This window comes from Diabrotica undecimpunctata, chromosome 2 (genome assembly GCF_040954645.1).
Source record: "Diabrotica undecimpunctata isolate CICGRU chromosome 2, icDiaUnde3, whole genome shotgun sequence".
Classification (NCBI taxonomy): domain Eukaryota; kingdom Metazoa; phylum Arthropoda; class Insecta; order Coleoptera; family Chrysomelidae; genus Diabrotica; species Diabrotica undecimpunctata.
In genome coordinates this window covers 157,939,285-157,953,678 of record NC_092804.1, presented here as the reverse complement: position 1 = coordinate 157,953,678, position 14,394 = coordinate 157,939,285, and the positions used below count along the sequence as shown (strand labels likewise).

The 14,394-nt window shown below is 32.6% G+C and overlaps 1 protein-coding gene across 1 annotated transcript in view; it reads right to left on the bottom strand.

Annotated features, from left to right (window-relative positions):
• The window catches only part of Gdap2 (ganglioside induced differentiation associated protein 2), a 269,331-nt gene that overhangs the window by 26,683 nt on the left and 228,254 nt on the right, over nucleotides 1–14,394 (bottom strand). The window contains exon 9 of the mRNA XM_072523847.1: nucleotides 6,493–6,646. Within this exon, the coding sequence (XP_072379948.1) occupies nucleotides 6,493–6,646 (154 nt within the window). The remainder of the gene's footprint in view (nucleotides 1–6,492; nucleotides 6,647–14,394) is intronic.

Sequence of the window (14,394 nt, the reverse complement as noted above, 5' to 3'; positions counted from 1 at the left end):
GATGTGATTTGAAACTTTTAGAAATCTCTTACTGTGCATATTAGAAGGACACATATACTTGAACTTGAACACGAATTTATTAATATTTCAGTTAACATTTTAATATTTTTAAAAACAATTTATTAATTTTTATTTATTTAATTTAAATATAAGAGATGTGCGAGAGGTGTTTTCACAACTAAAGGAGGAAGCATGTAATTTAACTATAGCCGGTTCAATATCTTCCTGAAAATTGTCCATCGCATATATTTTTTCTTCTACTTTCTGCACGTGGTTCACATAATTATGCCACTGCTCTTTAGATACGCATTGGTAAGCTTCTTTTATAAACCGTTCTACCGTTTTTCTTTAAAATCGATGTTGTTTGAAGCCACATACCATTTCACTTGACTTCACACCATCTCTATCGGGTTCAACTCGCAATCTCAAGGCAGTCTCAAAATCTTAACGCCATATTTTTTCGCAATTGTTACAATTTTGTACGTACTCGTCTTAAATGCGGCTGCACTATCCAGTAATTCACTTGTTAGGTAATTTTCCTCGAAGAAAATGTTCTTATCGATTAGCCAATCCTTGAATCAACAGAGACAAGAAAATTGTATCAGAGACTAAACAAAAGCAGAAAAGACTTCAAACCGAGAACAACGATGTGTAGAGATAAGGAAGGTAATATATTGACAGAACAGCAAGAGATACTAAGTAGATGGACAGAACATTTTACGGAAAAGTTTGAAGGAGATCGGAGAGAGACGAACCCTGACATACCATTAGACCAAGCAGACAACAGAGAAAAGACTCCACCAACAATAGCCGAGAGCAGCAGTAGACAACTTAAAGAACAATAAAGCACCGGGATCGGATCAAATAGCATCAGAGTTACTGAAGGAAGGAGGAGACGCACTACAAAAAACAATACATGAATTGATAACAAAGATATGGTCGAATAAACAGCTACCAGCGGAGTGGAATAGCGGTATTATTGTACCATTACATAAAAAAGGAAATCAGTTAGAATGTGGAAACTACCGTGGAATCACGCTGCTGAATGCAACATACAAAATAATGTCCAACGTCATTTATGAAAGACAGACCACACGCTGAAAAAATAGTTGGCAAATACCAAAGTGGCTTCTGTAGACAAAAGTCAACAATAGACCAGATATTTGTTCTGCGACAGATCCTCGAAAAAACAAGTGAATATAACATCGACACACATCATCTCTTCATAGACTTTGAAAGCGCATATGACAATATAAACCGAGAATTCTTAATAAAAGCAATGAAAGAATTTAATATGTTGTGTTAGTATACAACTAATAGAACTGATAAAAGAATCTCTAAAACTAGAATCCGGATACAAAATGAATTAACGGAAACAATAGATGTGAAAAAGGGACTACGCCAGGGAGACGCTCTATCATGCATCTTGTTCAACATCGTACTCGAGAAAATACTGAGGGACACAACAGTCAATACACGAGGAACAATCATTAATAAAAGCGTGCATTTGCAGATGATGTTGACATAATCGCAAGATCAAGAAGAGAAATGTTAGAGGCATACAACCAAATAGAACGAGCTGCACAAAATAGTGGTCTTAAAATCAATCAGACTAAAACAAAATTTATGCAGGTAAGTAAAAACGCAGAAATAAGGCAGCCACAAAATATAACAATAGGAGAATACAACATAGACGGGGTAAAAAACTGTATATACTTGGGATCCCTACTCACGTCTGATAATAACGTTACGGAGGAAGTGAAGAGGCGAATATTTATTGCAAATAAATGTTATCATGGCTTAATTAGGCAACTAAGATCAGATAACGTCGCAAGAAAAACAAAATGCCAAATATATAAAACCCTAATAAGACCGGTACTCACATACGGCTCAGAAACCTGGACACTCACTAAAAGAGAGGAAACGTTGTTAGCCACCTTCGAAAGAAAAATCTTGCGACACATATATAAGGGCACAAAAGAAAACGGAATATGGCGAAGAAGATACAACTCTGAACTATACAAAATATTCCAGGATCCGGATATTATAACATTCATTAAAATAAGGCGGCTGCGTTGGATAGGACATGTAGAAAGAATGGAAGAAGGCGAAATACCAAACAAAATATTCAAACAGATGCCAGTAGGAAAAAGAACAAGAGGAAGACCGAAGCTGAGATACTTAGAACAAATAGAAAAAATGATATAACAACCTTAAAAATAAAAAACTGGAGAAAAAAAGCACGAAACAGATCAGAATGGAGAAGAATCCTGGAACAGGCCAAGACCCAAAAAGGGTTGTCGAGCCAGTGATGATGATGATGATGAATCCTTGATTTACCTTTCGTTCCAGAATTTTTTCGGGAAATCAAATTTGCGGGAGTGGTATGACGCGTTATCCAAAACGACAACGTTTTCTTTGTCTTTCGGCAAGTTTGGAATTAACGTCTTCTCAAATCATTCTTCATACAGATCCCCGTCCATTTCGTCGTGGTAATTAGCCGTTCCCTTCTTGGCCAAGAAAGTTAATTTAGCCCATGTCACAAAATCAGTTTCGCTTCCAGCATGAAGAAGAACAAACCAAGGACCTCGTTTGGTTGGAGTATTCAGTCCAGTAGAGAGCCCTTTTATAAAGCATCTCATGGATTCTTGATCGTTGTGTCCCTCCATTATTTTTTGACTAAAGCTCCGACGTTAGTCCATAAACATAGGTATAAACAACTTTTATATTATTCATCTTTCTCAATGCTTTTATTTGTTTAAGGTACTTGTGTCTTGTGTCTTCAGAAAGGAGATTAAAACTAATTCGCTTCTCCTAATGATCTTTATTTCCCAAAGAATGAGTTTACAATGGAAGCTATTAAAAAATATAGATAAGCTATCGACAATGAGTTTTTGATATATATTACTTCTTTACAGTATTTTTCTTCATGTTATTGTTTAGTTCGACAATGTAACTCTCTTATTTATACATCGATAATTGAATCATGCTTTAATTGAAACAATAATGATAGTCTTTTATACAACCGTAGGCATATGTTGTGTACGCGTATATTCCAGTGCCGTGATTTTTAAATCCGGTCGTGATGCGCCGCTCGGGGCAAACCGGCAACGTGGTCGGTCGTTCTTCCGTAAGAAATACATAGCCTATCTTATAGTCATAGTCGAATGAGGTCATTGCCTCCAAGGAAGCCTAACTTTGCAGACCTCGAGAAAACATATTTTTCAGACGAGTTTCAACAAGAAGTTGGTGCATCTCTGGGTCAAGTGTATCTAGCTAAAAGGAGACTATATTGAGAAATAAATTGCCACTTTTCCAAAATTTTTGTTTTTGTTTATAGGTTAAGCACTTATCTGACCGCCCTAGTAATTATCCTTTTCTTTTTTAATATACGTAAACTTTATAAGTTGTCAAATCACAGTAAAATAGAAATAAACTATAAAATATGTTTTATAGTTCAAGCACATACCATAATTAAACAAAAAGTTTACGGGGTGGCTCTAATAATTTAATCACCCTTGGTATACCCAATGTTTCTTTTTCATATATTTTATCTGTTTATTAAATGGTTATTAAACAAAAAGTTTACGGGGTGGCTCTAATAATTTGATCATCTCCGGTATACCCAATCTTTCTTCTTTATATCTCTTATATATTTCTTCTTCTTATAGTGCCGTGCACCTATAGTGCGTTGGCGAATTATCTTAAGGCCAGACGTCTGACTTTTGCGGCATGCAAAGATCGCCAGTGGTATTTATGCCTGTCCAGATATCTATTTATTACATGGTTATTACACTAAGTTATATAGGTTGAATTTTTTAAATTTTTACGTGGTGATATTTAATTTAAAACTTTTTATAATTTTCTTTGAATTTATTTGTAGCCTTAACATGTTTCGCTACACATTAGCTTCATCAAAGTTTAAAAAACTTTTAGTTTAAAGACTTTCAAATAAGTAAAATGATGTGATCTGATTTATATATTGTCCTTTTTTATTTTAGGTCTTCGCATGATTATTTTGTTTCAGCCATTTTGGCGTGAGATACCTTCGAATTCGGTGCAAAATATATTAAATTATTTTAGATAATTAACACACACACATTTAACAGAACAAAGTACAAAAGTCAAAATAAGTAGGTTTGTCTGCATTGTTATAATACCTGTTTTCTATGTACTATACTGTATGTTACTATACATCCTTGACGACGTGATAATCATAGGGATTTGAAATTTGATACCGTTAACAAAGAAATCTCCAAGATAACAAACAGTCATCTATAATGCGTGGTACATCACGTCAATGTTAAATATACACGCCAATATTGATACTGCTACATTATATGTTTAGCAGTAAATTTTGAATTAAGTGAAAATATGTGAATATCAATTAAGTGATTTGTATAAGATACATCGTAGGAACTAAATTAGAACAATTTTTAATTAGCACAGGGCGACTGAAAAAAAAAATTAGGCCACAGGGTGCACAGTCACCATACAGGATGACATTGACATGACATTTATGGTTTGACATTGTTAATATAAAGTTTATTTAAGCCCACGGTTCGTAGCATCGAGTTAGAATCTATGGAGAAGCTATGAGCATGTGTGTACGTGTGAACGTGTGTATTAAAAACGGCGTAGGTAGGCGTGGCTAACGGTGATACCAATATGGCGGTGGGATCATTGCCGGACTCAATAATATTAAAACTACTATAAAAATATGACTAGTTATTCAGAAGATTTAATCATAATCTACAAAGTGCAATACATTTTTAATAAACTATGATTTATTTATCCCGCGGTAAACACTAAAAACACGATATATTATATATAAAGATAAATTAATACAGTCAAATACTATTAATTTATTCTCTGAAGTACGGGCCATTACTTTGTTTACATATTTGTATACTAACCTGTAGAACGTTATTGCTGAAGATTTTTTATTAATATTGCTTCTGCCACTGCAACTACGTTGAGAACAAGAAACCATTATTATGCACTATCACAATATATTATTACAGTTTCTATAAAAGTATTATAAAACTAAAAATATTCGAAAAATAACAAACGTAAACAAACATATACGATCTGTCAAAAGTGTCAAAACAATATGGCCGAAGTGAGGTCGTTTTTAGTCACCTGATGCCCTGTCCATAGATTTTATCTCGATGGTTCGTAGACTTACTACGGTTGCCTGTTCCGCCTAACCAATGAACATTAATCCCGAAATTGTACTCTCGTGACATAATTCTTCCCCTCTCAACGAATTCTCCCTGTACATTCAGTTTCAATCGCGAATAAATGGGTTTTGTATTCTTATGTACTCTGGTGTAACTCAAGCCATAGATAAAATTACACCTAGATTGGCAACAGGGATAGCCAAGGTCAAATCTCGTTCGGATTTCGCTCCCATTCGTTTGGTGGCGCTGCAGTCTCGTTCCTGCGCGGAGGGAGTGTGCTGTGGTCAATTCACAGTTGAGTTTAGACAAATACGGCGCCCTATTTGTATTTTTTTTATTTTTTATAATTTAAAATTTTTTATATAAGTAGTGCAAAAAGGTACAATTTTAGACGATTTTTTATTATGGCATCGAACACATTATATGGAATACCAATGGAAAAACGAAGAAATGAACAAAGAAGATGTTGTATTCCAGATTGCACGGATACTACTAGCAAGTGACTAGCAAGCATTACCGTTTTCCAAGTCCACGAAATTTGATGTTTGATAAATGGGTGAGTGCTGTTAACAGCCCTAAATTGTAAATTTATGCGACTAAAATTGTAGTAAAATGCCTTTTGCAGAATTAGGCTTTTATTTACATAAAACTTGACATAAGAATGATAAAACAATTATTTAAATACTGACCAGTTGTCACAACATTAAGAAAACTAAATTATACTACACTTGGCTTGTATTATTAATATTTCTTATAACACATATAACATTTCTTTTCTTTTTTTAATCACTTTGACATTTTAATGTAATGGAAAATAAATATAGTCTCAATATAACAAGAAAACCCAAAAAGTATACAAAATATTTATTATAGTATATGATAAGGATTTTTCTTGTTATTTTAGGATTATATCGATTTTCCTTTACTTTAAAATGAGTTCATAATCCTAGGCAATATTACTAAACTTTTGAATTTAGCGCCATGTATATATAGTTACGCTCCCGGTCACTAGGTGATGCGCCAATCATTGTTTTATTCGTTAACACGGAAGTTTCAATGCTAGGTGGTAGTGTGCTATGACTCAAGCATCCCCACCCCAGTCGGAAGAGGCAACCGTAGTAAATCTACGAACCGCGGTTTGAGCCAATATTTTTACCAAATATAAAATGTTGGGAAAATAAGGTAAACATGGTATTCAACACAGCAATTATTAACCAATACTACTTCTATACCGATCTAAAAGAAAACAGCTAAGTAGTTTGTTTAGAACCAAACAGATAATATAATGTTATGAATATTCTTTAGTTACCTTATCTAGATTGATTTTGTTGAAAGGGAACCATTTTCCTATAAAAACCACCACGGGCCTACCGAGCCTGTCGACTCCACTTTGATACAAACATCCAATTCCGGATACTTCCGTCAAGTCCTCTGATTTGGCACGTCTCAGAAGTCGTTCGTATCTGCAACAAAATAAGACTGTGTTAAGAATGACCAAAGCAAAAACACGATGCATATGTTATTAATATTTTTAATTTACTTAGAAAGAGTCTAGGAGATTATCTACTTAAAACCAGTTACACAAAAGTCTATATAAATATCACGGAAAACCAGTGAAATTTCAAACAATGTTTACATTTTGCCCCGTTATTTGTGTCCACCTAGCGGTCAACACATGCACTAAACTTTAAAAATTTTAAAAATCGACTTTACTTTTGTCTTCCAGATCTACATCTAGTATATCTTATTACTACATCTATGGTGTATCCACACCATCATTGTTTTCTTGATTCTCATTTTGTAACACTTTTATTGTAACACTTTTAAGACAAAAAAGTGTATACTTAAGTTGACGTGAAGTACAGAATCGGCTATTATTAATTATCCGCTATTTAAAAGTCCGAAATGACTAATAAACAACCATATTTCCATTTCTTTTTTGTTAGTAACTTTATAATGAATATTCTATAATGTACTGTATTCACAACCTTGTAAATTTTGATTTATAAAACTTATACAAATATTAATAAAGTCTTGTATCATATAAGTCACGCAAGCTGATAAAATTCAGATCCTTGAATGTAATACCAGTATATATTATCATGTTACCTATTATTAAAATAGTTGAAAAGAAGAAAGCGAAATAATGCATTATTCAACAATGCAAAAACACAATGCATTTCAGTCAACTTAAAAAATGTATAACCTATACGATTGTTGAGTTTTATATTACGAAATGTATTTCATATTAAAAATACACGTTGCAGGTGTTGTTATTTTTATTATCCCTACAGGAACGATTCTGTATTTTTCAATTTACGAATGATATTTAAGGTTACATTTTGTATTAAGTTTCTTTATCTAAAATTTACTGTTCATATTTTAGTAGGTGCCTCCCGCCCACTATCTAGTCAGTTAAAATGTACTAGACATGCTTGTTTACAAATGTACACTGTGGTACCAGAGCACAATTTAAGAAGACAAACAACCTTTGGTTTTTGCCACAATATTTAGTCTTTAGATTTATTAGCACAGATAACGCAGACGCTGTAACAAGGCAAGCAAAGCTACAGAAGAAACATTACAATAAGCTTAAAGATAAGACTACTTAAATGTTACTTATTCTCCGGAATGGAAGCTTGGACATAAAAGAATTACATTACCATACACCAGAGGCCGTTGAACTGTGAGCTTACAAAAGAATACAGATACTTTGGGCGATTTTTTTCGCCTAAAGTATCTACAATTCATCTAGAATAAAATCACATTCCACTGTTCCAGTTAATTACTAGATTATATATTTGCATTTTGCTTTAACATTATTCTATCCAAATAACTTTAAGAGCTTATTAAGATAGAGTTCCCAACACCTAACATCTTACGAACGCCGTAATCAAAATATATGACTAATAACGTGCAGAGCCCCTAAGGAACTGCAAGACAAATAAGCTATTAAACTCAAGTACAAACTAAAACCCACCGGAAACGAATAAAAATCTACATTTCGACCCAATTTCAATATTTTTTTATACTCTAATATTAAACTAATGTTAACATCACGACTTCCATGACGTCTTTATTGGTCTATCGGTCTAAATATACACGTTCGTGACCACTGAACGCTATTTTTAGGATTTTCTTCATCTATTTTTAAGACGAAACTACTATGCGTAGTTTAATTGATGAAAATTCTTGAAAAACGGTCGAAAGCTGCTGTTCAATGGAAAGTAAATATTAAATTTGGTGTAAGAATTAGGTCAGCAGTAAAATAATCGTATTTAATGTCGAAAAAAAAAATACCTTGTATTGTTGCTGATAATAGTTCATAATTAATTAAACATCACGAAAATAAGATTACTCTTTTTTAAGTTTATGTTTTAAATAAACTTTTTCATTGAATCTTTTGAAATATTTGTGTTAATTTACTTCGTGCTTAAATTTAGATGAACGTATCCCAAATATATTGAAGTGATTTCTCCCCATAGTTTTCAGTACCCTACTGCTAATTAAAACCGTTTTCCTTTTGAAGCCATGTAGCATTTATTGGCCAATAAAAGATCTGGAAAATACTGGATCACAATGGTTATCCTCCACATTTTATAAAGGCAATAAAAAACTTGTGTTACCAGATATAAATAATGGTGATCATAACCAGAAGAGGACAGAAGAAATCTAAACCAACCGAAGCTTGAGACAGGGGTGTAATCTTTTTCCGACGCTCTTCAATATATACATTGTACACGGTACAAAAATCGATAGACACATTCAGTTATTTGTCCTACTATTTTCAGCCGATAAAATAATATATCACCAAGAGGGAAAAAAGGGCATGGAATACTACGACCTCTTATCCATTTCCTCGGCGCCTTACAGAGACGACCATCAAATTCGAAGTTTCCTCTGCGAAGATTCCATCTTTGGTAGATTATTATTATTTCTTACATTGGTAATAAAATAAAAACAAATTTTAAAGGCGAAAAAAAGGTCCAGGCAAGATTCTAGGTTCGCATAACGGGACCAGAGTCCTGGCAAAGGGCTCCTAGGGTATAGGAAACCCTGTATGGGAGCCGCAGTAAGTAAGACTACCCTGTGATCTGGAAAATGTACCATGATGCGCATCGGAGTGCGTATTATATATTTATTACTAAACATATTTATAAACAAGAATACAATTATTACATTTGCACAAGAAAAGGTTCATATAAGTTTATAAAAGCAAGTCTCTAAGTGTTTTAGTTCAGGGAAGTCGATAACAGTCTGTAATTGTTTATACATACGGGAATAAAAGGCTAGTTAACGTTTTTACACAAGACATTACAGCACAGCAGCTTCCGGTGGTCATCTTCTTCTTCTGAAGATACCGTCTTCGGTCTAAGCACCCTCGTCTTCGACTACTTCGTCCTCCTCTTGGCCATCAGGAACCAATACTCATTTATCAGCCGGTTTTTTCTTAGTAGGTGGTATGATTGCGTCTACGTGGCGTTAGTACTACATGCAGTAGAGCAGGGAGTGCCTCCGCGGCTACTCCAGGGGCCTCAGTAGCTTTGGGGACTTCTCGTTCGCAGAAACATCAGACCCTGGACAGTGTCTGAAACTGCAGAAGAGTTCGACAATTAAGTTAGCTAATGATGTGGAGTTTGTAGGGTGGCACTGTGGGAGCCTGGATCGCAGGCTCAATTTGTACGTTGGGCGCCATATCATCAAGGGAAAAGGAAGGGCCTGGAATACTACGACTCCTTATCCATTTCCTTGATGTCTTACAGAGGGACTTCGATCATCCAATTCGAAGAGTATCCTCTGCGTAGATTTCATTTTTGGTGGATTATTATTAATTCTTACATTGGTAATAAAATAAAAACACATTTTAAAGGTGAAAAAAAGGTCTAACCAAGAGTCTAGGTTCGCAGAACGGGAGCAGAGTCCCAGCAAATGGCTCCTAGGGTATATGAGACCCTGTATGGTAGCCGGAGTAAGTAAAACTAGCCTGTGATCTGGAAAATGTGCCATATTTATAAATTTTCTTATATTTTGATATGGGCGTTTTCAGATCAATTGGCCAATAGTAAAATTGTAAATGTTTCGAGGCAGGGCGATTGGCATCGTAGTGCGTATTAGTCCACAACTAAGGGTACTCGATGGCTAATACTACCAGACAAAACACACTGCAAATATCATTACAAATGTGTAGTTGGGAAACCAACATTTTAAACAACAAAATCAATGACAATTATTAAACAATAGAAAAACAACCTATCAAAATTAAGAAATTATCAGGAAAACACAATCGGTAATTGCGCAATCACTTTCATTTGTTTACACGGTTGTTACAGATTGATCGTTAATGAAAGTTGAGCAATCGAGATACATTTAAAATACGGTGAATAATGGTTCATGAATCATACCAACAATAATTTAAACATCCGTAAGTATTGGAGAGAAAAGGTTTTTATTATAATTAAGCGACCAATATTAAGTCGCCGATTAGTTCCCAAAGTTGCGTAAACGCAACATTTTTAATTGTATTTTTTTTAAATGTATAACTACTTAAATATAATTTTTATTGCTACATTTTATTTAAAACAGGACATTAAATACGAATCTAATAAAATATTTTTAAATAATTAAAAATGTATATATTTTATAATTTCGTGAATATTGAAAAAATTCTTTTTTCATATTTTTTTTTCGATGTAATTTCCGTACTAAACATAAAATTATATTTCTGAAATTATCAATTTATATTGATATATCTATCAGTAGAAAAGAGAGTGTGTTGTATTTCATAAGGTGATTCTCAGAAGTACCTAATAAAAGTAATAGAGCTTTCCTGTATCTGATATGTAAGTAGTATTTGTTTCGTTGCAGAATAAAATTTAAATTAAATTCAATTCAACTATTACAATTTTCCTCTAATAATCGCTATACTATACTATGGTACTAATGTCCCAATACAAAACTTGGTTTGTCAATCTCACTCTCAATTAATGTTATAGCTGCTCGCTCAATTTGTTATTATTTAGTGTTATTTATTGTATTTCAGTTGTTTATTACTTGTTTTATGTTGTTTTAGCTTTTACTTTTTAATACAAATAAAAATAACGTACTGGGACCTGATAAGGGGGCAAATATTGTAAGCCTTGAAACCGGTAGCCCAAAATTTACCAACTTTACTAAATAAAAACTACTCAAGATTGTGAGTATTAAATGGAAATTACTAGTATTATAGACTCACATTGGCAACCTTTTCATCTCATTATTTTCAAGTCAATACTGTTTGAGATATTTATGGTTGAAAAGAGCAAACTTATTGAAAAAAGTCAAGTTTTTTAACGGTTTTTCATGAATAACTCAAAAAATATAACTTTGATCGAAAAAGTATGCAAAACAAAAAAGGAAGCTTATAAAAGAAGAATTAGAGACCTATTTTTACAAGTTATTCTAAATAGAATACAAAGAATATTGTTGTAAGTTGATTTTTCGGGGGTAATGATATTTAAGTTTATTATAGTCCATGAAAAGAGCTTTAAAATGAGCACTACAAAATGTCATGTGCATGTAAACTGAGTTTACAGCTCGTTAAAGATGGACTCTTCGAATATTTTAAGGAAAAAAGGCAGTATAATTAACCTTTTATCATTATCATTTCCTTCTACATTACATTTTATTTTCGTGTTCTTTATTAGATTCAGAAGTTTGGCTGATTTAAAATGTATTATTTTTGAAAAAAGATATAAAATTTTATCGTCTATTTGGAAAATTTCTAAAAAATTGTTCTTTTTTTCAAAATAACTTAAAACCTATAATATTTATGTAAAAAATGATAAAGTACAAAAATGAAAAAAACAATCACCGATTATAATGTACGTCTTCGTGTGAACACTCCCTGTTTCGAGTACTTCAAACCTTAATTTTTTAAAATTGAAAAGCAGCTTGGCTTTCTAATGAACCTAGCCTCGTAGCCCTTAAAATCATCTTTCAAATGGCTATGTAAAAGTATTTCGGTACTAATACATAATATAGAGTGCTTCGTACTGTTATTAGCATAGGGGATAGTTTCTGAGGGTTAAACAAGTTACAAACAAAGAAATAATGTTTCATAAGCAAGGAACAAATTTTTATTGATTTAAATACATACGTTTAGAATTCTAATGTGTACAAAACTATTTTTCACGTTGTAGTCGTCTTTAGGGGTGATTTTTAGGGGTTGAAGTTTAAACTAAAGAAATATCGGTTCATCAGCGGCGAATGAGTTTTTATCTAAATGAAAAATTAAAATATTTTAAACTATAAAAAGTCATTTTAAGTATTTTTTGCATAAAGGGATGCTTTCCAGGGGTTAAAAACTTAAAACTAATAAAACATCATTTCACAACCGATGAATGATTTGTTATTGATTTTAATTCAGAAATTAAGCATTTTACATCGTAAAAAATTCATTTTTGACGTTATTTACGTCTAAGCGGTTGTTTCCAAGGGTTGAAAATTTGTATTAAAGTACAAATTATCATTGAATATGTTTATTTTACTTAATTTAATCAGATTTTTAAGCATAAAACGCATAAATACGTGTTTTCCTATTTTTTATACTTAGGGGTGGTTTTGACCCCTTGGAAAGCAGACTTCGCCCATATACACCTTTAACTTAGCAGGGTAAGACAAGTTTAAATCCAAATTGGGAGATAAGGTCCTATTTTCCGAACGCTGAACAGCGTTCTGAAAAAAATGTAGGTTATCAAACTTTGAAAAATGAAAGTTTCGTTTTAAATAGTGAACAGTGCACAAAAAACAATATTTATTTTTAGAATACGCGCCAATTATATCCTATTATGTTGAAAAAATATTTTCAGAATATAAATGTACGCTTTCGTATAACGAGAGGAAGTTTGAATATGAACATTCAATGCATCAAATGGCGGCTAAATGTATCCGAAACCTATTAACCACTTTTTAGTTTAATTTAAATTTAGTTTTTGGTACAATTTTTATTACCTTGATTTTAAAATATATATCTTTTTTCATTATGCTGCTAATAAATTTCCGAAACAATTTTTATTTGTGTATTTTTAACAGTAATAAAGTAGTTAAGTTATAATTTTCAGGCTTTTAATGATTGCCTGAATACATGTTTTACCAATTTTAAATAAATAATTATCCGAATACTACTTATTACATTACATTGAGAATTATCAACTGTGATAAAAATTATGCTATTAAAAATTTTTAAACGGAGTATTTTACAGACTAAAGAAAAGCACGAGAAAATTTTGTAGAAAACAATTAAATTTAATTTACCGTAATTTTAAAGACTTAAAAAGTTATAAAAAGAAGAGTAGATCATTAAAAATATTTAAGTTTAAAATAATTAAGAAACTTAAGTAATTTTACCTAAACTCCTCTTCGGGTTTATCCAACACGGGAATCTTCATTGCGCCACAAAATAAATACTCCTTAATCCACTACACACTTGATTAGAACGGAACGATATATAAAACTAAATAAAATCCTGATTTATTCGAGCTTTATACCCACGAATAACACGCACATCCTTACAAAAATATTTTTCGGATATGCGATTCATATTTTGAAGTGGATTATTAAAAGGAAATGTTTTGAGAATTTTATTTTTCGCCTCTTCCATGGAAAAGTAAACAGGAAAAACGTTGACCCTGTGGGTATTTTTAAAAAACGACGATTTAATAAAGGCGGTTTGGCGCCGAAAGTAAATTATTAATTGATCTGTATATATAATGATTCTAATTTCATACATGCTATTTGTGCGAAAGCACGAGCTTTTCGCGAAGCCAGCCATGACAATTATTTATTTTACGTGGAAGGACCATCTTCAGCCAAACAAATAATCATTGCATTTTTGTGCATAAAAGATACATATAAGGGACTTGACCAACCATTATTGGTGACCTTAATAGCCACAGCCCATCGTGAGGTTATAGAGAAATCTATAACTACAGAAATCTAAAAATAGGTAGGAAGAAAGACTGGAAAACTGGGCTTAAAATGGACGTACCATGACCCGAAGCAACTATCATCTTTTAATAGTGGAAGATGGAAAAGAGGATACAATTCAGACCTAATCTTAGCTAGCAACGATATTAGTAATTTATGTGTCAAAAGAGTCCTTAACTCAATCCCAAATTCTCAACAAAGACCCATCATGATTCAAATTAAAGCAGCTGTTCAACCAAAAACAATC